The sequence below is a fragment of the Chlorocebus sabaeus genome, chromosome 11 (assembly GCF_047675955.1).
Source record: "Chlorocebus sabaeus isolate Y175 chromosome 11, mChlSab1.0.hap1, whole genome shotgun sequence".
Taxonomy (NCBI): domain Eukaryota; kingdom Metazoa; phylum Chordata; class Mammalia; order Primates; family Cercopithecidae; genus Chlorocebus; species Chlorocebus sabaeus.
Genome location: NC_132914.1, coordinates 7,173,481 through 7,200,995, shown reverse-complemented (window position 1 = coordinate 7,200,995; position 27,515 = coordinate 7,173,481). Strand labels below are relative to the sequence as shown.

Below are 27,515 nucleotides of genomic sequence, written 5' to 3'. Positions count from 1 at the left end.
AGGAGCTGCCGGCGGAGGCGCACGTACTAGCGCGGGTGGGGGACCGACGCGGGTGGAGTGGGGGAGGGGGGAGGATGGGGGAAGGTTGTGGGCACCCACGACCTGGCCCCCCCCGCGCACACAAGTGTTCATACCCACGGCCCAACCCACTCGAAAGTAACAGGCAGAGCCGCACCCCTGTCGCCCGGGTACGAAGGCCCACACTGCCAGTGAAGCTCAAGACAGCCTTAATGTCTCACAAACCCGGTCAGACACAGGAGCATCACATGTCTCTTTATTGGAAATCCGAACACCCCAGCCGCCTCCGCAAGTCTCTCCAACCACTCCTACCAGCACCCCGCGGCCCACGCGGGCTTGGCTCCCACCCACACCTGCCCGAGGGCGGCCCCCGGCCTAGGCTCCAGGCAGCGCTCAGGCCTAGGCACCCCACTCTGCACCCCACACTGCCTAGAGGACCCGCACAGAGAGGATCCTGGGCCTCAGGTTGTGATGAATTTCCAGCTTTGGGGCAAAAAGAGGCATCCTCTGTCCTCGCCCTAGGGGGTATGAATGTGGTGGCCCCCCTGGGAGTCCAATCAGGTCTGAAGGCCAGCATTTTTGATCTCCTGGAGGTAGAAAACAGAAGTAAATAGGGACCGGGCGCTGTGCCTCACGCCTGTAATCCCAGCACTTTGGGAGGCTGAGGCGGGCACATCACGAGGTCAGGAGATCGAGACCATCCTGGCTAAAGTGGTGAAACCCCGTTTCTACTAAAAATACAAAAATTAGCCAGGCCTGGTGGCATGCGCCTGTAGTCCCAGCTACTCGGGAAGCTGAGGCAGGAGAATTGCTTGAACCCGGGAGATGGAGTTTGCAGTGAGTCCAGATCATCATGCCATTGCACTCCAGCCTGGAGACTGACGGAGACTCCCTCTCAAAAAAAAAAAAAAAAAAAACAAAAAGGCCGGGCGTGGTGGCTCAAGCCTGTAATCCCAGCACTTTGGGAGGCCGAGGTGGGTGGATCACGAGGTCAGGAGATCGAGACCATCCTGGCTAACACGGTGAAACCCCATCTCTACTAAAAATACAAAAAAATTAGCCGGGCGTGGTGGCAGGCGCCTGTAGTCCCAGCTACTCGGGAGGCTGAGGCAGGAGAATGGCGTGAACCCAGGAGGCGGAGCTTGCAGTGAGCCGAGATAGTGCCACTGCACTCCAGCCTGGGCGACAGAGCAAGACTCCGCCTCAAATAAAAAAAAAAAAAAAAAAAACCCGAGGTAAATAAATAAAGCCTCTGCCCTATCTAAAGTGCCTGGCGGCCATCCTCATCTCTTTAGTCTCCTTCTGCCTCACTCTGCCCTCTTTTCTTCCCCCACCTCTATGTCCTGTTATTTTTAGCTCAAATTTTTTGTGCAGGATCTTCCTCTCCTGCTTCTCTCCTAGGTCCAGCTGCATACACCACCAGCCTTCCCCTGCAGCCCCTACCATGCACCCACACCTGTCCTTTCCTAGCAGACTTCACTCTGTGTCAGATATGGCTGCCCCACCCCCATCAACTCCTCTGCCAGCCACCCCAATTCTTTTCACTTACTCTTCTGGCCTCCTAAGCCTTTCTCAGCTGGTCCCAGGCCCCACGGGTCCCTTTTCCTCTCCCTGACTCCTAACCCTGCTCTCTTTAAGGGTTCTGCTTGTCTGATGCTTTCTTCCCCCACCTCCTTCTACAGCAGCTTCCCCTCTTGCCTCTTTCCCTACCTGCTCAGCCCTTGGCCTCCTCCCACTCCATCCCTGCAGGCTTCCTTACTATCTTTAGAGGCTAGAACTGCTGCTAGATCAATGACTGTTCCTGTTCCAGGTCACGCTTGGGCTCAGGCTCCTGCTCCTTCTCCTTGTCTTCCTTCAGACTCTGTCGAATCTCATCAGCCTCAGCCCGTTCCTCCTCCTCATAGAATTCCTTGTCCAGGCGTTCGAGGTATGGCATCTGCACCAGGGCCTCCTGGCGGTAGTTGGTTTCCTCCGTGCATGGGTTATCGAGCAGCACCAAGGCTCGCAGCTTGGGCAGGTCTCGAAGCTTGGCCAGCTCCCCCAGGTTGGCCACCATGTTGCCCCTGCCAGTGTGGTCAGGAGGGGTTCACGCAGGAATAACGGGCTTTGGTTGCCAGTTGCTAGGAATGGGGCCTCTGGGGGACTCTGCTACTGGGTTCCCATTTCCCTAGAAACACTGAGGACTGGCCTACCAAGCCTTGCCAGATTTACTGCAGAGGTGCTGTGCAACCCCACTCTGGTCCTGCTTCTGCTCTTCAAGGAATCCCTAAGTGCCATATTCTACTCTGTCATGTGTTCATGTGTTCTTTTGGTGCAGCAAAGCTAGGCCACAACCCTCTCTTGTAGCTGGGGAGGAGAGGGCAAATTTTCCTCACAGGGAGACACGTTTTCTGTGATCACACCTAAACAGAAGGTAGAAGGTAGGACCCAGCCTGGGCAACATAGTGAGACCCCATCTCTACAAAAACTAAAAATAAAAAAATTAGGTGGGCGTGGTGGCACACACCTGTAGTCTCTGCTACTTGGCTGAGGAGGAGGGATCGCTTGACCCCAGGAGTCTGAGGTTACAGTGAGCCGAGATCGAGCCACTGCACTCTACCCTGTAGGACCTAGGTCAGTGGACAAGGAACTGGGATCTAAACTGGAGTTTAGGGTGGTGGGTGCTCTGTTGGTGCTCCCCACAAAGGGAACCTAGGGCTACAGATGGGTTGGAGCCTCCCAACCTGGAGAATAAACTTCATCTCCTAATGTGCCTCATTATATGATACTCTGTATTTATTTTTTTATTTTTATTGAGATAGGGTCTCACTATGTCACCCTGGTTGGGGGTACAGTGGCATGATCATAGCTCACTGCAGCCTTGAACTCCTGGGCTCAAGCGATCCTCTCACCTTAACTTCCCAAGTAGCTCCAGGCACGTGCCACCACACCTGGCTAATTTTTAAATTTTTTGTAGAGACTGGGTCTCACTACGTTGCCCAGGCTGGTCTTGAATGCCTGGCCTCAAGCAGTCCTCTTACCTTGGCCCCCCCAAAGTGCTGGGATTACAGGCATGAGCCACCGTGCCTGGCCTTTTATTTATTTTCACGTTCTGGCTTTAAGCCTTTATGAAATCATATTTAAGTGTTTCAGCCTGATCTCATGGTCGTGCTGAGCCTCATGCAGTGTTTCTCACCAGGAGGGCTACAGGCACTTTGTACTGGACTCTGCCTTGCATTGTTGGATGCTTAGCATCTCTGGCCCCAGAGGTACCTCCCAATCATTGAAACACCCTCACCCCCCTCCACACACACACCCGACTTACTCTCAAAACATCCCCATTTAATAGCCACTCAGGAAGGGCCCATCACACCTGTCTAGATCATTAACAGGAAGATGGCACATATACACACCCCATCAGATCTGCGTGGCAGACTTCATGAATAAGAGATTGCCCAGGGGGTCAGGATGAGAGTTGGGGCTTCCAGATGCAACCACCTCTCCCTACTTGGAGATGCTCTTTCCATTGCCAGCTCAAGAATCTGGTCTTGTTGACTAAGGAAAGAGGCAGTTTCCTTCCATGTTTGCTTAAAGACACACAAATAAAGTCCTCCATCCGACAAGAGTGGCTGATCTTCAGTGCCTTTCTACCAAAAGATTTTCTTACAAATGTCCTTCTCTCCTCAAATCTGAGCACATCTTGTGTTTTATATCAGTAAAAAGGTCATCCCTTACAGGTGGGGCTCAGGAGAAGAGAGGCAGGAAATGGGAAGGTGAATTGGGACTGAGGAAATGGAGAAGGGCAGTGGAAACTTATATAGGATATGGCAAGGAAAAAAGAGTTGGAGCCAGACTGTAAGCCCCTTAGGAACAGGAATCACCTCTGATTCCTTTATTTCTTTTAGAGACAGCTCACTCTGTCACCCAGGCTGGAGTGCAGTGGCACAATCATGGCTCACTGCAACCTTGAACTCCTGGGCTCAAGTGATCCTCCTACCTCAGCCTCCTAAGTAGCTGAAATCACAGGTGTGCACCACGAGGCTCAGTTAATTTTTATTTTTAATTTAATATTTTAATTTTTATTTAATATTTTTTGTTTTGTTTTTGAGGCAGGGTCTGGCTCTGTCACCTACTCTGGAGTGCAGTGGCTTGATCTCAGCTCACTGCAAACTCCACCTCTAGGCTCCAGCGATCCTCCCGCCTAAGCCTCCTGAGTAGCTGGGATTACAGGTGCTTGTCACCATGTCTGGCTAATTTTTGTATTTTTGGTAGAAACAGGATTTTGCCATGTTGCCCAGACTGGTCTCAAACTCCTAGGCTCCAACGATCTGCCCGCTTCAGCTTCCCAAAGTACTACAACTACAGGTGTGAGCCACCATGCCCAGTCATTATTTTTACTTCTGTAGAAACATGGTCTTACTATGTTGCCCAGGCTGATCCTGAACTCCTAGCCTCAAGTGATCCTCCCTCCTGAAGTGTTGGGAGTACAGGCATGAACCACCATGCCCAGCCTCTGATTCCTTTAAATGCCCCCAAAACACAGCACAAGGCCTGGCACATAGCACATTCTCAATAATTGTGGATTGAATACAAATTCAGGGGTCACAAGCTATAAGGGACTTACTGTTGCAACTCAGTGCAGAAGAAAGTAAGGGAAGGCAGGGTGAGGATCAGGGAGGAGGATGAGGTGAGTATCCAGCTGTAGGCTAGGACTGGGGAATTGGGCCAGGGAGGAACACAGACTCAAAAGCTGCACCTGGTCAGGGGTAGGGACAAGGTGGGGCTTGGAGGGGGTGCATACCTCAGGTTGAGGTACTGCAATGATTTCATTTCCCTGGAGAAGCCACTCAGAGTGTCAATCTGGTTGTCTCGAAGATGCAAGGTGGTGAGATTGCTCAGGTCCTCCAAGCTTTCCACCTTCTTCAGCAGGTTTTGGGCCTAGACCCCCAGGGCACAGTGGATTGATTGAGAGGAAGCAGGGACAGGGAAGAAAGAGAAGTCAGAATGAGATAAAGCAAAAGAGGAAATCCAAGACGTCGAGAGGGAGGAGTGGAAGAAGGGAGTGGGGATAAGTAGAGATCAGTATAGAAAGTAAAGAAGTTCAGGAGAAGCTGCCATCCCAGAGAAAGGTCAGCAGTAACCCTCTACCACTCACCCCCCAAAGCCACTTGGGATGGAGGAGATGCTTCAACCCACTCCCCACACAGCCCAGGAGCCCCCATGCCACCACTGAGGATTGCCATCAGCACCATCCCAGAATAACGAAGCTTAAGAGTCTAAAAGACTAAATATTTCAGTGGCTTCCTGTGGTGTTATTATATACAATGATTTTCATCCACAGTCCCTAGCTTATAACTCCCATAATAGCCCTTGTTGCAGTCTTTTGTTATAAAGTTGGGTGTGCTGGGTCTCAGGGGCAGGTCTCAGGAACCTTCTCCTGCTGTCTTTTCACCTGCCCCAAGGGAAGGCTCTAATCTTTCCCCGCTTCTCCCTCTTTCTGGTTGTGGTTTTTTTTTTTGTTTTGTTTTGTTTTTTTGAGACGGAGCCTTGCTCTGTTGCCCAGGCTGGAGTGCAGTGGTGCCATCTCGGCTCACTGCAAGTTCTACCTCCCGGGTTCACGCCTCTCTCCTGCTTCAGCCTCCTGAGTAGCTGGGACTATAGGTGCCCACCACCACACCTGGCTAATTTTTTTTTGTATTTTTAGTAGAGTTGGGGCTTCACCGTGTTAGCCAGGATGGTCTCGATCTCCTGACCTCGTGATCCGCCTGCCTCAGCCTCCCAAAGTGCTGGGTTTACAGGCATGAGTCACCGCGCCCAGCCTCTTTTTTTTTTTTTTCTTTTTTTTTGAGATGGAGTCTTGCTCTGTCTCCCAGGCTGGATTGCAGTGGTGTCATTTCAGCTCCCTGCAAACTCTGCCTCCTGGGTTCAAGCGATTCTGCTGCCTCAGCCTCCCGAGTAGCTGGGATTACAGGCACATGTTAGCATGTGTGGCTAATTTTTGTATTTTTAGTAGAGACAGGGTTTCACCATGTTGGCCAGGCTGGTTTTGAACTCCTGACCTCGTGATCCACCCACCTCAGCCTCCCAAAGTGCTGGGATTACAGACGTGAGCCACCGTGCCCGGCCTGATTGTGGTTCTTAAGACCCTCCCCAGAGAGAGCCTCCCCAATTCCCTGGGGGAGGGAATACTAATATTATGAAGCTTCCATGGAAACCCAAGAGGACTGGGTCCAGAGAGCTTCTGGGTAGCTGAACACATGAAAGCTTTTGGAGGGTGATGCACCCAGGAAGGACATGGAGCACTGCACCTATTCCCCCAAACTTTGCCCTATGCATCTCTTCATCTGTGTCCTTTGCCCTTGCAATAAACTGATAAAAAGTCACTCCAGAAAATTAATTAAATCCAAAGAAGAGGTCATGGGAACCAGCTTCATGTTGAAGCTGATGTGTCAGAAGTTCCAGAGGTTTGGACTTGCAACTGGTGTCTGCGGACGGTGTGGGGGTCACTCTTGGGAACTGAGCCCTCAATCTGTGGGACCTGATGCTATCCCCAGGTAGATAGTGTCGGAATCGAATTAGAGATCACCCAGCTGGTGTCTACTACTTGGTATATGGGGAGAAACCCCACACCTTGGGCCCCGGAAGTCTTAGGTTGATGATTGCTGTGGTGGTTAGGGCAAGAGCTGAAGAAAAACCCAATCTGAGAGGAGAGTTTTCCTAAAACATTTCCACAGCCTGATGTTTGTACCTCAATTGCTGCTACCTGTATCAAAGTAAATTATCTCTGTATTATCCACACATTATATATTATCAGCCCTGCTAGGTGGCTCTGTATCTCCACAGTATCTGGAACCCACTATGGGCTTGATAATAATACCAGTTACTATCATAATGAAGAAGTTAGTAGCTGAGCCCACTAGAAAACAGGCATCCTGACCCCCAGGACAGTGCCCTCTTCCCTGCACCACCCTATGACCCAGTGAGTTACCAGGTAGAGGTTCTTCAGCTTAGGAAGATTGATCCCCACGGTGCTTTCCAGCTGATTCCCCCGAAGCTCCACTGTGTGCAGGCTTATCAGCTTCTGGGGGTCCAGACCTGTCACCATGTGGATTCTGTTCCCTGGGGAGGAGGGTTTCAAGAGCTCAAAGGGCCACTCCAAATGTTCAGCATTAGAGCCTGAATTTGGGAAGCCTCTAAAGCACCCTACCCTGGACATTCACAAAGCAGAGTAGTAGTGAGGAAGGACAGCTCCAGACTTAATACCTCCAGAGCCCTGGGGCAAGTGGTGTGGTAGTCCAAGGTCCTGATGGACATATCCACCTAAGCCTTTGAAGAGTGAACGAAGCAGCTGACATGTCTAATTCCCTCTCCTTCTTCAACTCTTTGCTCAAATGTCATCTTCTCAGTGATGGTTGTCCTAACCAATCCGTTTGACATTGCCACCTATGTCCCCCATTCCTCTTACTCTGATCTATTTTTTCCAAGGCACTTGTCTCCTTTTAACATGCTACGTGAATTTACGTATTGTGTTTGTTGTTACTTGTACGTCTCTCCCAACTCGAAATATAAGCTATATGAGAATAGGGACATTTCTTGTCTTATTCGCTCCTATATGGTTAACATGTAGAACTGTCATAATGAATCATATTGCGTATCTGAATGAATGAATGCAGACTGCCATGTGCCATAGCCAAGGACCATACTGCCCACTTCTGTTGACCTCAGGCTAGGAAGGAAAGAATCTTGTGTAGCCCATCCTAAGACCCACCTTGGCTGGGCGCAGTGGCTCAAGCCTGTAATCCCAGCACTTTGGGAGGCCGAGACTGGCGGATCACGAGGTCAGGAGATCGAGACCATCCTGGCTAACCCGGTGAAACCCCGTCTCTACTAAAATACAAAAAACTAGCCGGGCGAGGTGGCGGGCGCCTGTAGTCCCAGCTACTTGGGAGGCTGAGGCAGGAGAATGGTGTGAACCCGGGAGGCGGAGCTTGCAGTGAGCCGAGATCCAGTCACCGCACTCCAGCCTGGGCGACAGAGCGAGACTCCATCTCAAAAAGAAAAAAAGACCCACCTTTGAGATTCAGGGTTTCAAGACGAGGATGAGAGATGCCTTCAGTGTCAGTAATCTGGTTATAAGCAAAACTAGCAATCTGCAGGTAGGGCAGCTCATTCAGCTGGGCACTTCGCAGCCGATTGCCATCAGCCTTGAGCCAGAGCAGGTGGGTGAGGTAGTTGAGTGGCGACAGGTCTGTCAGGTGGTTCTCAGAAACATCCACATAGCGCAGATGGATGTAGGAGCGCAGCAAGTAGATGTCTGTCAGGTCCCTAGGAGATGGAAGAGGGAGAAGGAACCAGGTTTAGGGTTAAGAACCCAGCGAGGACTGGCGGAGTTGCTAAAGCAGAAGGCTTATAACGGGGAGGAGAATGGGCAACAGATGGTAGGCGAGAAGAAGGGTAAGAGAAGGTAGGTGGGTTCTTAACAGTGGGCAGAAAGACCTGTGTCTGTGAAGGACAGAGAACCCATACTCTGAAAGACAAATGAGGGAATCCAGCAGGAATCCCCCCATATACTCTCAGTCTCCAATTCCCCAGGTCAGCTTTGATAGAAGTCTCAGAGCTCCTGAAAAGTAAATTTTGTCCTTCCCTTTCCACTAGGCATGAGAAGGGTCAAACTCTCAGCCAGAACACCCAGGAATGACAGTGGGAAAGGAGACAGGGGCCCTACAATCTCACAGTCCTCATCTGGTCCCCCCACAACGCACCTCTCTTTAACCTCCAGCTTGACATAAGCATGAGCCAGCCCACTGCCTGTCTTACAGAGCAGAGAAAGCCCTTCCTTCATCATGTCTTCCGTGAGGGGCGTGGGCAGCCACTGCAGGTGGAAGTGGAGTAAGGCGTCCCTCCCCTGCCCAACCCCGCCCCTCAGCCCTAGGACCCCTCTTTGTCCAGGCTCTCACTTCCTCAGGGAACTCTTCCCCCTCTTTTCTGTAGTCCTCCCCCTCCTCTGTCTCCTTCTCGTCCTCTTCTTTCTCAAAATCATCCTGGTCTGGCTCAAAGTCTTCTAGATCATCTTCATCTGACATCTTTCTTCCCTCCTGAAAGCTCTGAAGTCAGATAAGCTCAGTCCTCCTCCTGAGAAAGAAGGTCTCCTCAGCTTCTGCCAGCCTTCAGCTCCTTCATCGTCATTGACACATGCCACTCCCATCACCCCCATCACTTCTGACCCACCAACTCTAGGCTTCTCTCCTCATCCCTGTGAACATCTCATTTTGACTCTCAACCCCCACTTCACACTTTCCACTGAGAACCCCCTCCCTTCAGGATGTCACCCACACCTCCAGGCCTTTCCTGTCCTTCGCAGTGGCTCCAGCTCTCCTCCAGCAGCCCAGTGTCCCTATTTCCTGGGTTTCCCTCTCCCCCATTCTTCCCATCTCCCCCTTAAGCCATGCTCTCCACTCTTCCCTACCAAGTCCTCCTCCTCCTCTCCTCTTAGCTCCCACTGCGCCATCCCTAATCCCTGCTCCATTCATTTCTTCTACTTTTCCCTCCCCACTGGACCAATTTCCTTGGGCCCTCTGGTACACCAGCCTAAAGCGCAGTCTCCAGTCCTCCCACTCAATTCCCCTTAGCAAAGGGGCTCAGACCCTGTTTCTGCTCAATCAGAAGCAGTTCTGGAGAGGCCCTTGGTCCCGAGAGGGAAGGACTGTTTAGCAAGCGGGCGAGGGGAAGGAGGGGTTGTGTACTGCTGTTATGGCAACGGGGGCGGGGCACTTGGCTACTGAAACTCGCCACCGTTGAGCGCAGAGCGGCGACTACCTGATGCGCAAATCAGCTGGGGAGGGGATTGATCAGTAGTTGCCTGGTTACCAGGCCAATTTCCCAGTCCCGGGAACCCGGATGAGGCGCGGAAAGGGCGTCGGGCCGCTAATTGGTTGAGGACAAAAAAAAAAAAATGGCCAGGGCTGAGAAGAAAGCAGAGAGAGGGCGGGGCTAGTCATTACGTCACCCAAGACCTTAAAGGGACCCCCGACATCTTCAATGCAAAAGTATTGTGAATTCAGGAAAAACTCACCCTTCGAAGCAAAAAGGGCGGGGCTGCGAGGAAAAGCAAGAAACACCAAGATAAGGGGTCTTTTCCCCTTCCCCCTATAGTTTCTGCTCATTAGTTATTTCAGGTAGACCTTTGAAAGGTGGCTTGGTAGAGCGGAAGGAGCCCAGACAACAGGTATCTTAAGAACTGGGTTGGGCCGGGCGCGGTGGCTCAAGCCTGTAATCCCAGCACTTTGGGAGGCCGAAACGGGTGGATCACGAGGTCAGGAGATCGAGACCATCCTGGCTAACACGGTGAAACCCCGTCTCTACTAAAAAATACAAAAAAACTAGCCGGGCGAGGTGGCGGGCGCCTGTAGTCCCAGCTACTCGGGAGGCTGAGGCAGGAGAATGGCGTGAACCCGGGAGGCGGAGCTTGCAGTGAGCTGAGATCCGGCCACTGCACTGCACTCCAGCCTGGGCGACAGAGCGAGACTCCGTCTCAAAAAAAAAAAAAAAAAAAAAAAAAAAAAAAAAGAACTGGGTTGGAGTCTTGGCAGATCTGCATTTACTAGCTAAACGTACCCAAGACTCTTTCTTATCTGTAGATCAGCTTAACTATATCAACTGGCAGGGATCCAGTATGAGTTATCCTAGACAGGTTTGATGCAAACCTTTTAGTGGGTGGAAGGCAGAAAATTCAACATCTGCCCACTAAAATACTCCTGATCCAACCTTGTTATATCAGTAATCAACAGGAACTGGCATAGCCAAAAACCCAGGCACTCAGGCCTGCCTGACGTGTTGAAGAAGTTGAAAAAGATGTTGAGATGCAATAAATATTTCTGAAGAGTTTGTGTGAGACATTATGTCAAACGTCTTTACAACTGATGTTTAATCTCTGCAACAGTCCTGTAAGACAGACATTTGAAAGAAGAGGATACTGAGGCTCAGGGAGGTTAAGATGACACATTTCCTGCCTGGGGAAAGGGGGATGTTACCAATCTTGTTGTGGAATCTAATGTAAATGAAACAATCAGGTAACCAGGTAAGATGGTATGTGATTCATTGTTAAATTGTGCCTACAGACTTTATATTCAAAGTGGTCTGATGGAAGATGTGGTGGACAAGAAATCAGGAAGTATTACATTACCTCCTGCCCAGGGCAGCTTGGAGGAATATAGTTAATAGGCAAATCTGTTTACTTGGTGTCATGGAACCAGTAGGGACTTTAAAGTCAGAGACACCAGCTTCAAAACCCATCTCTACCACTTAATACCTGTGTGTTCTTCAGCAGGTTATGAAATCTTACTAAGATCTAATTTCCACATTTGTGAAATGGGAATTAAAATGTCCACCTGTAAGGATTGTTAAGGGATTAAAACAGATAATGTGGGTAAATCGCCTTGCACTTAGTTGACCCTTAGTAAACATTTTCCTGCTCCTCCCCACCCCTGGCCTGTGTCCTTGGTACAGGGGTTGCTGTGAGGAAAAAGAAATAATAAATATGAAAGCACTCTGAAGAGTTAGATGTGCTATACAAATGAAAGTTATTGTATTGTCGGAGTGTGGAGAACGGAAAAATCCATGTGGTTTGAGGTAGTCAAAAGAAATGGATATGATTTTCCTTGGCCAAGAAGAAAGAGGAAGACACATTAGATGGGAAGAAAAGTTGTGATGTAAGGGTTAGGAATGTGTCCTTGAACACACACTTTTTTTTTTTTTTTTGAGATGGAATCTTGCTCTGTCGCCCAGGCTGGAGTCCAGTGGCGGGATCTCGGCTCACTGCAAGCTCCGCCTCCTAGGTTTACGCCATTCTCCTGCCTCAGCCTCCGGAGTAGCTGAGACTACAGGCGCCCGCCACCAGGCCCGGCTAATTTTTTTGTATTTTTAGTAGAGACGGGGTTTCACCGTGTTAGCCAGGATGGTCTGGATCTCCTGACCTTGTGATCCACCAGCCTTGGCCTCCCAAAGTGCTGAGATTACAGGCATGAGCCACCGCACCCAGCTAGACTTTTGTTATTTTGTTTTTATTTTTGTTTTGAAATAGAGTTTCCCTCTGTCGCCCAGGATGGAGTGCAGTGGAGCAATCATAGCTTATTGCAACCTGTGTGTCCTGGGCTCAAGCAATCCTCCCATCTCAGCCTCCTGAGTACCTGGGACTACAGCTGTGCACCACCATGCCCAGTTAATTTTTTTGTATTTTTTGTAGAGACAAGGTTTTGCCATGTTGCCCAGGCTAGTCTGAAACTTCTGGTCTAAAGTAATCTGCCCGCCTTGGCCTCCCAAAATGCAGGGATTACAGGCATGAGCCACTGCACCCTGCCACGCGTTTGTTAAGCACTTAATCTGTCCCTGGCTCTACATGATTGGCCCTCAGGGACAGTAAGCACTGAAGTCCTTATCTTTTATGTTCAAGAGGTGTACAGTTCAGTGACAAGGTTAAATACCCAAGTAATTCAATATAATGAGACATGTTGTAATAATCACACCCAACATTTATAGAGCTTTTACTGAGTGCTAGGGATCACTGTATAGTATATGCACATACATGATGCCATATATTCGGGGCAGAGATTTCAGACACAGGAATCACCTGTGGTAATGCTTGGAGAAGAAAGAGCTCAATGCCTGTGCAGAGAAAGCAGGTGGTTCTGCTGGCTGGAACAGTAGGTGCAGTGGGGGGTTGGAATATGGTAGAAGCAGTAAACAGACTTGGATCACACCGAAGGATCTGGACTTTATCCTGAAAGCTGGGGGGAGCCATTGAAGGTTTTATTTTATTTGTAGTTGGCAAGAACTGAAGTTACACTGTGTAATGAGAGCTAGATACTCCACAACATCCTTGATATTTTCCCCCCATTGGCTGGTCTAGATAGAGTCTCTTTCAATTATAAAAGTAGTATTTAGGCTGGGCATGGTGGCTCACGCCTGTAACCCCAGCACTTTGGGAGGCCTAGGCGGGTTGGATCACCTGAGGTCAGGAGTTCGAGACCAGTCTGGCCAATATGGTGAAACCCCATCTCTATTAAAAATACAAAAAATTAGCCGGGGTGGTGGCGCCCCAATCCCAGCTACTCCGGAGGCTGAGACAGGAGAATCACTTGAACACGGGAGGCGGAGGTTGCAGTGAGCCGAGATCGCGCCACTGCACTCCAGCCTGGGCAACAAGAGTGAAACTCCATCTCAAAAAAAAAAACAAAAAAAAAAAAAATTAGCCAGGTGTTGTGGCTTGTGCCTGTAGTTTCAGCTACTTGGGAGGCTAAAACACAAGAATCGCTTGAACCCGGGAGGCAAAGGTTGCAGTGAGCCAAGATGACGCCACTGCACTCCAGGCTGGGCAACAGATCGAGACTCTGTCTCAAAAAAAAAAAAAAAAAAAAAAAAAAAAAAAAAAAAAAAAAGGCCAGGCGCTTTGGTTCACGCCTGTAATCTCAGCACTTTGGGAGGCCGAGGTGGGCGGATCATTCGAGGTCTGGAGTTCAAGACCAGCCTGGCCAACATGGTGAACCCTGTCTCTACTGAAAATACAAAAATTCACCGGGGGTGGTGGTGGGCATTTGTAATCCCAGCTACTCTGGAGGTGAAGGCAGGAGAATCGCTTGAACCCGAGAGGCAGAGGTTGCAGTGTGCTGACATCGCACCACTGCACTCCAGCCTGGGCAATAGAGAGAGACTCAGTCTAAAAAAAAAAAAAACAGATTTTTTTATTAGATTAGGGGTTTTTTTTTTCCCTCTAATTATTCAATTCTAACATGTCTTGGGCTTCTTTCATGTCACTGCGCATAAATCTCTTTCTTTTCCTCATAGTTGTCTAGTCTTCCATTATGTGAATATACTACCGCTTTCCTTTCTTTCCTGTGTTTTTCTAGAGAGTCTCACTGAGGCAGGAGAACAGGGTCTGGAGGCAGGGAACCTAAGGCCGAATCATGCTGACTGAATATCAGAGGGTACTCACTTCTCAAACCCTCTTTTCTCTGTACAGCAGTTGAAAAATGAAAGTATCTCTGATTGGTCCCCTCTCGCAACCAATCAGACTGATAGAAGGCCTACTCTTCATTCTGATTGGTCCCCTCCCACAACCAATTAGACTGGTGGTGGGCCATTACTTTATTTGCATAGAGCGAACCAATGGGAAACCTCTAGAGGGTATTTAAACCCCAGAAAATTCTGTTACCAAAGCTCTTGAGCCACTTGCTTGAGCCTGCTCGCACCCTGTGGATTGTACTTTCCTTTAAAATAAATCTGCTTTTGGTGGATCACGAGGTCAAGAGTTGGAGACCAGCCTGGCCAACGTGGTGAAACCCCATCTCTACTAAGAATACAAAAATTAGCCAGACGTGGTGGGGCAAGCCGCTAATCCCAGCTACTCAGGAGGCTGAGGCAGGAGAATTGCTTGAACCCAGGAGCCGAGATCGTGCCACCGAACTTCAGCCTGGGCGACAGAGCAAGACTCCGTCTCAGGGGGGAAAATTTAAAAAAAAAAAAAACAACTCTGCTTTCACTGCTTTGCTTTGTGTGTTTTGTCCAATTCTTTGTTCAAAATGCTAAGAACCTGGACAATTACTCTCAACCGGTAACAGCTGGAGTGCAATGGTTTTTCACAGGCACAATCGATGCAGGGCAGGTGAGCACCCAAATTGGCGATTAGCCCAATAATATCGGCTCATGGTTCTTTCTTGAGCGTGTGGTAGAAGTTATAGCTTTATTGAGGATGTAGTTTTACAGCCCTATGCCTGCTCCTACCGAGCAAGACCACCCTCTAGGCAGTGTGTGGAAAGCAGCAACTCAGGGAAACGGCTGCAGTCACGTTTATACTGACTTTTAATTACATGCAAATTAAAGGGTGGGTTATTCAGAGATTTCCAGAAAAGGGGTGGTAACTTCCAGGTTGTTATGAAAAAAGACAGTAACTTCCGGGTGTCGCCATGGCAATGGTAAACTGTCGTGCTGGTGGGCGTGTCTTACGGAGAAGTTCTTTCTGTGCCTCTTTCCAGTTTCAGCCAGTCTTGAATCTGGTCCAACGTCGAGGTCCTGTTTCCTGCCCACAATCATTGTGCACTACAGCCTCAAACTCCTGGGCTCAAGCCATCGACCTGCCTCAGCCTCTCAAGTAGTTGGGACTACAGCTGTGTGCCACCAAGCCTGGTTAGACTTTTAACTGTTCCCTACTGATGGATATTAACTTTTTTAAAAAAACTGTCAGTATTACAAATAACGCTGTTTAAATCCCCATAGATACATCTTTGCTCTTCTCCATGAGTACTCTGTAGCAGTATTCCTCAAATGCTTGAGGATCTCATTGAAATGTAGACCTCTCAAGTGATGCTGATGCTCTTGATTCATGGACTACACATTGAGTAATATGACTATGTGGGAAACATTTTTTTTTCTTTCCCAGGCTGGAGTGCAGTGGTGCAATCATCATGGATCACTGCAGCCCCAACCTCCTAAGTTTAGGTGATCCTCCCAACTCAGCCTCCCAGGTAGCTGGGACTACAGGCGTGTGTCACCATGCCTAGCTAATTTTTCGTAATTTTTGTGGACATGGGGATTTCTCCACATTGCCGGGGCTAGTCTTGAACTCCTGGGCTGAAGCCATCTGCCCGCCTCGGCTTCCCAAAATGCTGGGATTACAGACAGGCAGGAGCCACCGTGCCTGGCGTACATTCTTAGAACGTAGAATTTCTGGGTCAAATGGTAGGTACTTTGCCAATCTTAATATGTTAAAAAATAGATTTTGAGGGCTGGGTACAGTGGCTCACGGCTGTAATCCCAGCACTTGTAAGGCTGAGGTGGGCTGATCACTTGAGTTCAGGAGTTTGAGACCAGCCTGGCCAAAATGGTGAAGACCTTTCTCTACTAAAAATACAAAAATTGGCCGGGTATAGTGGCTCACACCTGTAATCCCAGCACTTGGGGAGGCTGAGGCAAGCGGATCACGAGGTTGGGAGTTCGAGACCAGCCTGGCCAACATAGTAAAACCCCATATCTACTTAAAAAAAAAAAAATTAGCCGGGTATGGTGTGGCACATTCCAGTAATTCCAGCTACTGGGGAGGCTGAGGCAGGAGAATCGCTTGAACCCAGGAGGCAGAGATTGCAGTGAGCTGAGATCGCACCACTGCACTCCAGCCTTGGTGACAGAGTAAGACTCTGTCTCAAAAAATAATAATAATAAATACAAATAAAACAATTAGCTGGCATGGTGACATACGCTTGTAATCCCAGCTACTCGGGTGGCTGAGCTATGAGAATCTCTTGAACCTGAGAGACAGGGGTTGCAGTGAGCCAAGATTGCGTCACTACGCTCCAGCCTGGATGACAGAGAGAAACCCTGTCTCGAAAAAAAACAAACGAAAATCACATTATTCTAACTCTTCTAAAGATTGTTATTTTACAGTATATTCTTTTTTTTTTTTTTTTTTGAGACAGAGTTTCTGTCTTGTTACCCAGGCTGGAGTGCAATGGCACAATCTCAGCTCACTGCAACCTCCACCTCCTGGGTTCAAGTGATTCTCCTGCCTCAGCCTCCCGAGTAGTTGGGATTACAGGCATGTGCCACCACACCTGGCTAATTTTTGTGTTTTTAGTAGAGACGGAGTTTTACCATGTTGGCCAGGCTGGTCTCGAACTCCTGACCTCAGGTGATCTGCCCGCCTCAGCCTTCCAAAGTGCTGGGATTATAGGCATGAGCCACCGCGCCTGGCCAGTATTTTTTCTTTTTTCTTTTTTCTTTTTTTTTTTTTTTGAGACAGAGTCTTGCTCTGTCACCAGGCTGTGGTGCAGTGGCATGATCTCGGCTCACCGCAACTCTGACTCCCTGATTCAAGTGATTCTCCTGTCTCCGCCTCCTGAGCAGCTGGGATTACAGGCACCCACAAGCATGCCCAGCTAATTTTTCTATTTTTAGTAGAGATGGGGTTTCACCATGTTGGCCAGGATGGTCTCGATCTCCTGACCTCATGATCCGCCCTTCTCAGCCTCCTAAAGTTCTGGGATTACAGGCATGAGCCACCACTCCCGGCCCCAGCCAGTATATTCTTAAATATTACTGTTGAGCCATATATATGACAATGGTGGACTTTGATGAATATCTGCACATCTGTAGTAAAATGTGAAGCTACCTTCATTTTGTTGGTATGGTGAACTTTTTAAGTATCTCACTTTTTAAAAAAAGTTGGTTTGTGTGTTTTCTATGCTTACACATTTTTCCACAGTACCACAGATCATTTTACTGATTAAATTTGACCCTTTTGACAGAAAAACAGGTCAATGAGTTCCTTGGGATCAAGAAGGGGTTGACTTCTTGATTTTGAGGGAACTGTTAAGAGTGATTCTACAATTGTTCTATGTCTTGATTATGATATGACTATGCATTTGTCAGAGCTTATACTTAACAGGGTGTTTTTTGTTTGTTTGTTTGTTTTGATTTTTGAGATGGAGTCTTGCTCTGTCCCCCAGGCTGGAGTGAAATGGCACGATCTCAGCTCATTGCAACCTCTGCTTCCTGGGTTCAAGCAATTCTAGTGCCTCAACCTTCCGAGTAGCTGGGATTACAAGCACATGCCACCATGCCCAGCTAATTTTTTAGTATTTTTAGTAGAGATGGGTTTTTGCTATGTTGGCCAGGCTGGTCTTGAACTCCTGGCCTCAAGTGATCCATCCACCTTAGCTTCCCAAAGTGCTAGGATTACGGGTGTGAGCCACCGCAACCAACGAACAAGGTGAATTTTACTGAATGTAAATTCATACTTCAATAAACATGACTTTAAAAACTTTTTAAAAATAGGTACATCATTATTATTATTTTTAGAGACAAGGTCTCACTGTGTTACTCAGCCTATAGTGCAATGGTGTGATCATAGCTCATTGCACCCTTGGCCCCCTGGCTCAAGCAATCCTCCCACCTCAGCCTCCTGAGTAGCTGGGACTGCAGGTGCGCCTCACCTTGCCAAGATAATTTTTAGCTTTTTTGGTAAAGATGGAGTCTCACTACGTTGCACAGACTGGTCTCGAACTCCTGGGCTCAAGCAATTCTCCTCCCTTGGCCTCTCAAAGTGCTGGGGTTACAGGCATGAGCCACCATGCCCAGTCAGCCAAGTGCAACTGTTAACTGATTATAGCTGTATAACAAATTATCTCAAAATGTAGCAGCTTAAAACAGCAAAATGTATTATCTCAGTTTCTTAGGAATCCAAGAGTGGCCCAGGTGGGTTGCAGTCAAACGGTTGGCTGCAGCTGCAGTTATCTGAAGGCTTGGCTGGGGCTGAAGGATTTGCTTCCAAGATGGCTCACTCGCATGGTTGTTGGCAAGACAGTTCCTTACCATCTGGACTTCTCCATAGGACCTGAATGTCCTCATAACATGGCAGCTGGCTTCCCCCAGAGCAAGTGATCCAAGAGAGAAAGAGACCAGGATGAAAGCCACTCTGCCTTTAACTGAGTCTCCAAAGTCACACACCATCACTTCCACTTTATGCTATTCTTTAGATGCCAGACACTAAGTCCAGCGCACACTCAAGTGGAGGGGAATTGGGCTCACCTCTTGAAAGGAAGAGTATCACAGAATTTGTGGACGTATTTTTAAACCACCACACAGACACATTAACTTCTTGTCTCTTGTACATGTTGAAAATATTTTCCTACTTTTTCATTTCACTTTGCTTATAGAGTGTCACCTTACAGAAATTTGAGATTTGTGTGTAGTCCAAACTGCCAGTCTCTTGCATAAGGCTTCTGAACTGTGGGTCTGGTTCAGAAAAGCCTTTTCACCCCTAAAGTTATGAAAATATTCTCTTGAATATTTTGATGGTATTTAAATATTTTTCGGTCTTTATTACATCTAGAATAGGTTGGTATATAGTGTGAGGTAGGGGAGCCAAAAGGGGAGCCAATTTTTTTCTGCATCATTCATTGATTAATCCCATCCTTCTCTACTGATTTGAAATGCCATCTTTATCATATATATATGGGTGTTATTCCTGGACTCTATTATCTTCCATTGATCTCTGTATCTATTTCTGCTCTAGTATCATACTGTCATAACTATTGATTTTAGTATTGATTTTTCTCTATATATCATATATCCTGCCACCTTATTATTTCTTTTTTTTTTTTTTTTTTAAGACACGGTCTCACTCTGTTGCCCAGACTGGAGTGCAGTGGTGCAGTCTCGGCTCACTGCAACCTCTGCTTCCATCAAGCGATTCTCATGCCTCAGCCTCCTGAGTAGTTGGGATTACAGGTACACACCACCACAGCCAGTTTTTTTAATTATTATTATTTTTAGTAGAGATGGGGTTTTGCCATGTTGGCCAGGCTAATCTCAAACTCCTGGGCTCAAGCAATCCACCTGCCTCAGCCTCTCAAAGTGTTGGGATTACAGGCATTAGCCACTGTCCCCGGCCTGAGATGGGGTCTTGCTTTGTCATTGAAACTGGAGTGCAGTTTGGGAACACAACTCATTGCAGCCTCAAACTCCTGGGCTCGAGTAATGCCTTGGACTCCCAAGTAACTAGAATCACCTAGTTACCGGGCATGCCACCATGCCCAGATAATTCTTTAAAATTGTTTTGTAGAGATGGGGTCTCGGCCAGGCGCGGTGGCTCAAGCCTGTAATTCCAGCACTTTGGGAGGCCGAGTCGGGCGGATCACGAGGTCAGGAGATCGAGACCATCCTGGCTAACCCGGTGAAACCCCGTCTCTACTAAAAAATACAAAAAACTAGCCGGGCGCGGTGGCAGGCGCCTGTAGTCCCAGCTACTCGGGAGGCTGAGGCAGGAGAATGGCGTGAACCCGGGAGGCGGAGCTTGCAGTGAGCTGAGATCCGGCCACTGCACTCCAGCTTGGGCGACAAAGCGAGACTTCATCTCAAAAAAAAAAAGAGAGAGATGGGGTCTCACTGTGTTCCCTGGGCTACTCCCCAATTCCTGGGCTCAAGAGATTCTCCTGCCTTAACCTTCCAAAATGCTGGGATTACAGGCATGAACCACCATGCCCAGACTTCTTTTTTTTTTTTTTTTTTTTGAGACAAAATCTCACTCTTGTCCCCCAGGCTGGAGTGCAATGGTGTGATCTTGGCTCACTGAAACCTCTGCCTTCCAGGTTCAAGCAATTCTCCTGCCTCAGACTCCCAAGTAGCTGGGATTACAGGTGCTCCCCACCATGCCCAGCTAATTTTTGTATTTTTAGTAGAGATGGGGTTTCACCATGTTGGCCAGGCTGGTCTCGAACTCCTGACCTCAGGTGATTGCCCACCTCGGCCTCCCAAAGTGCTGGGATTACAGCTGTAAACCACCATGCCCGGCCCAGGCCTTCTTTTTCTTTAGAAATAGGGTCTTGGTCTGTTACTCAAGCTGGAGTGCAGTAGTGTGATCACAGCTCACTGCAGCCTTGACATCCCAAGCTCAACCAATCCTCCTACCTCAGCCTCCCAAGTAGCTGGGACTACAAGCACACGCCACCATGCCTGGGTAATTTGTGTGTGTGTATGTCTGTGTGTGTCTGTGTGTGTGTGTTTTGTAGAGACGAGGTTTTGCCATGTTGCCCAGGCTGGTCTTGAGTTCCTGGGCTCAAGCTATCTGTCTGCTTCAGCCTCCTAAAGTGCTGGGACTACAGGCATGAGCCACCACACCCAGCCCACCTTATTGTTTCCAATAATAGAATAGACTATTGGATAGAGAGAAGTAGAAAAACTCAATAAATTCTAAAATGTTACCTTAAGTTCTTAAAATAGATAGTAAATGCATATATATATATATATATGGTATATATGTGGCATATGATTCAATGAAGGTAGAAGAATCTTGAAAGTTTAGGAAGCTGAAGATGATAAGTGTATGGAGTAAGGAGGTAGGGATGCAGAGGAAGACTCAACAAGACTCAGCAACTGAATAGACATAGGACATGGAGAAGATGAATATATCCAACTAGTTAGTGGTAATGGAACATTGTATTAGTCTGTTTTCACGCTCCTATAATGAACTGCCCGAGACTGGGTAATTTATAAAGAAAAGAGGTTTAGGCCGGGCGTGGTGGCTCAAGCCTGTAATCCCAGCACTTTGGGAGGCCAAGACGGGTGGATCACGAGGTCAGGAGATCGAGACCATCCTGGTTAACACGGTGAAACCCCATCTCTACTAAAAAATACAAAAAACTAGCCGGGCGAGGTGGCTGGCGCCTGTAGTCCCAGCTACTTGGGAGGCTGAGGCAGGAGAATGGCGTAAACCCAGGAGGCGGAGCTTGCAGTGAGCTGAGATCTGGCCACTGCACTCCAGCCTGGGCGACAGAGCGAGACTCTGTCTCAAAAAAAAAAAAAAAAAAAAAAAAAACAGAAAAGAGGTTTAATTGATTCACAGTTCTGCATGGCTGGGGAGGCCTCAGGAACTTTGCAATCATGGCAGAAGGGGAAGCAGGCATATCTTACATGGAGGCAGGTGAGAGAGAGTGTGAAGGAGGAACTGTCAAACATAAAACCATCAGATCTCATGAGAACTCACTATCACAAGAACAACATGGGGGAACCACACCCATGATTCAATCACCTCCCACCAGGTCCCTCCCTAGATGTGAGGATTACGGGGACTACAATTTGAGATCACATTTGGGTGGGGACACAGAGCCAAACATCCTCATAGAGATGTCCGTTAGGCCACTGGAGACAGGGAGCTAGAGCTGAGTCTCAAAGTTGGCTGATCCTTCAGCTCTACCATGTCTTCCAGGACTGCAGTCCACAGTGTTGACTTCTGCCCTAACTGAGTCTTCTCAGTGTCACGTGCTGGCTGCACATAGCTATCAGAGACTCAAGTGGGACCACTGACAGTCCTTTCTTACTGCTGTCTCATAAGAGCAAGGAACCATCCACTTTCCAGAAGCCTCTTAATTTTTTTTTTTTTTTTTTTTTTTTTGAGACGGAGTCTCGCTCTGTCGCCCAGGCTGGAGTACAGTGGCGCAATCTCGGCTCACTGCAAGCTCCGCCTCCCGGGTTCACGCCATTCTCCTGCCTCAGCCTCCCGAGTAGCTGGGACTACAGGCGCCTGCCACTGCGCCCGGCTAATTTTTTCTATTTTTAGTAGAGACAGGGTTTCACCATGGTCTCGATCTCCTGACCTTGTGATCCGCCCGCCTCGGCCTCCCAAAGTGCTGGGATTACAGGCGTGAGCCACCGCGCCCGGCCCTCTTAATTTATTTTTATGTGAGATAATAACTGTCCATATGAATTGTCCTTTAATACCATTTCTTCAGAATTTTTGTGACTCAATGGAAAGGTTTTTTTGTTTTTGTTTTTGTTTTTTGTTTTTTTTTTTGAGACAGAGTCTTGCTCTGTCCCCCCGGCTAGAATACAGCAGAGCAATCTCGGCTTACTGCAAACCTCCGCCTCCTGGGTTCAAGCGATTTTTCTTCCTCAACCTTCCAAGTAGCTGGGATTACAGGCGTTCACCACCACATCCAGCTAATTTTTTGTATTTTTTGTAGAGACGGGGTTTCACCATGTTGGTCAGGCTGGTCTTGAACCCCTGGCCTCAGGTGAACTGCCTGCTTTGGCCTCCCAAAGTGCTGGGATTACAGGTGTGAGCCACCGTGCCTGGCCAATGCAAAGTATCTTGACACACCGCTCCTTGCAAATCACTGATACTCAAAAGGCTTTCTTTGTATATCTACTAGCTATAGAGTTTGCAAAACAAGATGTATGTTTGTTTGTGTGCGTATGTGTGTGTGTCCCATTTTTCACATTCAAATTATTATTTTTGACATGGAGTCTCGCTCTGATGCCCAGGCTGGAGTGCGGTGGCACGATCTCGGCTCACTGCAACCTCTGCCTCCCAGTTCAAGCGACTCTCGTGCCTCAGCCTCCCAAGTAGCCGAGATTACAGGGGATCGCCACCATGCCCACCTAATTTTTATATTTTTAGTAAAGATGGGGTTTCACCAGGTTGGCCAGACTGGTCTCAAACTCCTGACATCAAGGATCCACCCACCTTGGCCTCCCAGTGTTGGGATTACAGGCGTGAGCCACCACGCGGCCACATTCAAATTATACTCTCAAGATTTTGGTGGGGTGCGGTGGCTCATGCCTGTAATCCCAACACTTTGGGCTGCCAAGGCAGGTGGATCACCAGAGGTCAGGAGTTTGAGACCAGACTAGCCAACATGGAGAAACCCCACCTCTACTAAAAATACAAAAATTAGTGGGGTGTGGTTGTGTGAGCCTAAAATCCCAGCTACTCGGGAAGCTGAGGCAGAAGAATCACTTGAATCCAGGAGGCACAGCTTCCAGTGAGGTGAGATTGCACCACTGACCTCCAGCCTGGGGGCAACAGAGCAAGAATCTCTCTCAAAAAAAAAAAAAAAAAAAAACTAACAAAAACAACAACAACAAAAAAACAAGATTTTAAGTAGTATCTGTAGTTGTGATGTGCTGGTAAATGTTTAATAAGAGGCTCTCCAGAGAGAACAAAAAGCCCTTGATTAAGCATTTGCTTATTTCTCTAGTGTAAATACTCCCGCCATGGCTGATTTCAAGCTGCAGCTCCCTGAACATGGAGTTGGGAACAGGGAGCTGGGAAGAGGTGTACATGCAGAACACAGACCCCAGGGCTGCTGGTGCACAAAGACTGTATGAGCAGGAGAATGAGGCAGGAAATCGCAGGAGGCGGAAGTTGCGGTGAGCCAAGATCAGCCACTGCACTCTAGCCTGGGAGTCAAAAATAATAATTTGAATGTGAAAAATGGGACACACACACGTTTTTTTGAGGCTCTGTCTCAAAAAAAAAAAAAAAAAAAAAAAAAGGCTATATGAGGACTCAGTGAGAAGACAGCCGTCTGCAAGCCCAGGAGAGAGACCTCAGAAGAAACCAGACCTGCTGCTGACACCTTGATCTTGAACGTCTTCCCTCCTGGGGAACCATTCCCTGTAATCCCAGCACTTTAGGAGGGGCCAAGGAGGGGGGATCACGTGAGGTCAGGAGTTCGAGACCAGCCTGGCCAACATGGTGAAACCCCATCTCTACCAAAAATACAAAATGAGCCAGGCATGGTGGTGCATGTGCCTGTAGTCCCAGTTACTCAGGAAGCTGAGGCAGGAGAATCGCTTGAACTCAGGAGGCAGAGGTTGCAGTGAGCCGAGATGGTACTCCAGCCTGGGTTACAAGAGCAAAACTCCATCTCCAAAAAAGAAAGAAAGAAAGAAATTTCTGTTGTTTAAGCCACTAAGTTTGTGGTATTTTCTTACAGCAGTCTTCACAAAAAACAGTAAAATAATTAGAAAATGATGAGTTTTAAGTACGGTGTACCTCTGTTTTTAACTGTTTTTAATATAATTAAATTATAAGCTCATACAATTTTAGGAGCAACAGAGCAAAACTCTGTCTCAAAAAAAAAAAAAAGAAAAAAAGGCTGTGTTTAACCGGTTCACGGAATTAATGAAAACTTAACAATCAGCTTTCACAGGCCTGTACAAGCCAGCTCTAACACACTACTGCACATTCTAATGAGTTCCAGGTTTTTTTATTTTATTTTATTTTTTGAGACAGAGTTTTGCTCTGTTGCCCAGGCTGGAGTGCAGTGGCGAGATCTCAGCTCACTGCAACCTCCACCTCCTGGGTTCAAGCGATTCTCCTGCCTCAGCCTCCCGAGCAGCTGGGACTACAGGCACGCACCACCATGCCCACTAATTTTTTTGTATTTTTAGTAGAGACAGGGTTTCACCGTGTTAGCCAGGATGGTCTCGATCTCCTGACCTCATGATCCGCCTGCCTCGGCCTCCCAAAGTGCTGGGATTATAGGCGTGAGCCACCATGCCCGGGTTGTTTTTGTATTTTTAGTAGAGATAGGGTTTTGCCATGTTGGCCAGGCTGATCTCAAACTCCTATCCTCAGGTGATCTGCCCATCTTGGCCTCCCAAAGTGCCGGGATTACAGGTGTGAGCCGCCACACCCACCCATGAATCCCAAATTTCTATCTCCAACCGAGAACTTTTTTCTGAGCCCCAGGCTCGTACATCTAACCTCCCACTTCACTTCTCCATTTACCTGAGGCACAGACATCTCAACTCAACATGTCCAAAACCAAGTTCTCGATCTTTTCCTCTAACTCTGCTTTTCTTTCCTTATTTTTTATTTTATTTATTTATTTGTTTGTTTTTGAGATGGAGTCTCGCTCTGGTGACCGAGGCTGGAGTGCAATGGCCTGATCTCGGCTTACTGCAACCTCCACCTCCCGGGTTCAAGTGATTCTCCTGCCTCAGCCTCCTGAGTAGCTAGGACTACAGGTGCCCGCCACCACACCTGGCTAATTTTTATATTTTTAGTAGAGACGGGGTTTCACTATGTTGGTCAGGCTGGTCTTGAACTCCTGACCTCAGGTGATCTGCCCACCTCGGCCTCCCGAAGTGCTGGGATTACAGGCATGAGCCACTGCACCCAGCCTGCTTTTCTTTAGTGTTACCTATATCACTTTCAGATGCTCAAATCAAAATCCTTGGGTCATCCTTGCAGAACTGCCAAATAGAACTTTTTCTTTTTCTTTTTTTCTTTTTTTTTTGCAACAGGGTCTCACTCTGTTGCTCAGGCTGGAGTGCAGAGGCACAATCATGGCTCACTGCAGCCTTGACCTCCTGGGCTCAAGTGATCCTCCTGCCTGAGCCTCCCAAGTAGCCAGGACTACAGGTGTGCACCAACACACCTGGCTAGTTTTTTTGTAGAGGTGAGGTCTCCCTATGTTACCCAGGCTGGTCTCAATCTCCTGTCCTCAGGGGATCTGACCGCCTTGGCCTCCCAAAGTGCTAGGATTACAGGCATGAGCAACCCGCACTTGGCCTCCAATAGATCTTGAGTTCTTGAGTTTCACTCTGCACCCTACTGCCTGGCATAGTGTCTAGCACACAGTAAATGGTCTATAAATACTTTTTTTTCTTTTTGAGATAGGGTCTCACTCTGTCACCCAGGCTCAACTGTAACAGGGAGATCACAGTTCACTGAAGCCTGGACCTCTCAGGCTCAAGCAGTACTCCCACCTCAACCTCCAGGGTAGCTGGTATTACAGGAGTGAGCCACTATGCCTGGCCTAAATGTGCTTTTTTAAAAAAGGTAATCAAGAACACCCTCCCTCAATTTGGATTTGGCCGGATAGATAAAATCCCCTTACCTCCCTCAACTTTGAGAATCACTGCTAAGTAGTGAACAAGTGACAAGCCTCGAAGATACCCTGTTAGGATTAACTAGAAAGAAATAGAGGCTGGGAAGGATGTCAAAAGGAAAACTAGGGCCAGGAGCGGTGGCTCACGCCTGTAATCCTAGCACTTTGGGAAGCTGAGGCGGGCGGATCACCCGTCAGGAGTTCAAGACCAACCTGACCAACATGGTGAAATACCGTCTCTACTAAAAATACAAAATGAGCTGGACATGGTGGTGTATGTTTGTAATATCCCAGCTACTCGGGAGGCTGAGGCAAGAGAATCGCTTGAACCAGGGAGGTGGAAGTTGCAGTGAGCCAAGATCACGCCACTGCACTCTAGCCTGGGCGTCCGAATAAGACTGTCTCAAAAAAAAAAAAAAAAAAAAGGGAAAACCAGGAAAAATTTGGGTATTTTAAAAAATAGCAAGGATAGACAAAAGAGCATTTACCTTTGTAATAGGTGTGCTACTTTACGTTGCAGTTTCTTTCTCATCTTTTTGAAACGGTCTTGCTATGTCATCCATCCTCCTAGAGTATTCACAGGCGCGATCATGGCTCACTGCAGCCTCGACCTCCAGGGCTCAAGCAATCCTCCCGCCTTAGCCTCCTGAGTAGCTGGGACCACAGGCATGAGCCATCGCGCCGGCTACCATACAGTTTCTAACACAACCTGGGTGTCTCCCACTTCTGACCTCCCTCCTCGGGGAGAACAAAATGATTCTCTCCCAGTGGAGAGTCCCTATACATACCACCAAGATAGAAGAAAGAGGGATGGGGAAGGAAACATTTTGAGGGCTGATGCAATGGAACCCTTTAAAACGTAAAGAACTTTAGTAGGTAAGCCTCAATTAGGAAATTTCCCACAAGCACTCGGTCCATTCCACGCTCTTCTGGAACCCGGGCTAGAGTCGCCCTCAGCTGCCCGTTTAGCGGCCCTCGCCGCCAAGCACGGACTTTCAGTCTCTGGTCCTAGTTTCCGCCCTGGGTTCTTTGTTCCTGGCCAGAATGTTCCACACGTGAACGTCAGCGCCGGGGCCGAGGAAGAGATTGGCGGGGACGGGAGCTGCAGTTCAGGAGAAAGCCCTATGGCAGGCTCCACTTTCTATAGTGACTAAGGCGTGAACTACTGGGAGGAGGTCCCGCGATGCGTGCGGCCGCCGTGGGGCGCGCGCGAGGCAGTCAGACCGCCCGCCTGCTTCGCGCCAGCTCACTTGACCGCCGGCCCGGCGTGAGTCAGCGTCTGCCCCGCCCCCTGCCGCGAGCTTTGCCGTGGTTACACAACTAGCACCTGGGCAGCTGCGCGCGGCGGGGCAA

General features: G+C 48.4%; 1 protein-coding gene across 8 annotated transcripts; it reads right to left on the bottom strand.

Annotated features, from left to right (window-relative positions):
* Window positions 1–260: 260 nt before the first annotated feature.
* Window positions 261–27,422, bottom strand: LRRC23 (leucine rich repeat containing 23). 8 transcript variants are annotated; one of them, XM_007967433.3, is made up of 8 exons: window positions 9,642–10,060; window positions 8,955–9,129; window positions 8,760–8,869; window positions 8,069–8,322; window positions 6,986–7,116; window positions 4,799–4,935; window positions 1,778–2,081; window positions 261–605 (listed from the first exon to the last, which is right to left on the bottom strand). In XM_007967433.3, the coding sequence occupies exons 2-7, from the start codon at window positions 9,078–9,080 to the stop codon at window positions 1,802–1,804; spliced, it is 1,038 nt and encodes a 345-aa protein (XP_007965624.2). In that variant the 5' UTR covers window positions 9,081–9,129; window positions 9,642–10,060; the 3' UTR covers window positions 261–605; window positions 1,778–1,801. The 8 variants fall into 8 exon arrangements, with proteins under 8 accessions (XP_007965624.2, XP_007965621.2, XP_072876534.1 ...); XM_007967430.3 differs by lacking the exon at window positions 1,778–2,081 and having other exon boundaries at window positions 266–605; window positions 9,642–9,716; XM_073020434.1 differs by lacking the exon at window positions 261–605 and having other exon boundaries at window positions 1,254–2,081; window positions 9,642–9,716.
* Between the last annotated feature and the right edge of the window lie 93 nt (window positions 27,423–27,515).

Excerpts from the sequence above, each read along its gene's own strand:
- LRRC23 (XM_007967430.3), bottom strand. The coding sequence starts at position 9,080 with ATGTCAGATGAAGATGATCTAGAAGACTTTGAGCCAGACCAGGATGAT. Across the intron at positions 8,323-8,759 it reads AAGCTGGAGGTTAAAGAGAG|GGACCTGACAGACATCTACT; the intron begins GTGCGTTGTGGG and ends TCCATCTCCTAG. Across the intron at positions 4,936-6,985 it reads AGCTGAAGAACCTCTACCTG|GCCCAAAACCTGCTGAAGAA; the intron begins GTAACTCACTGG and ends CTGGGGGTCTAG.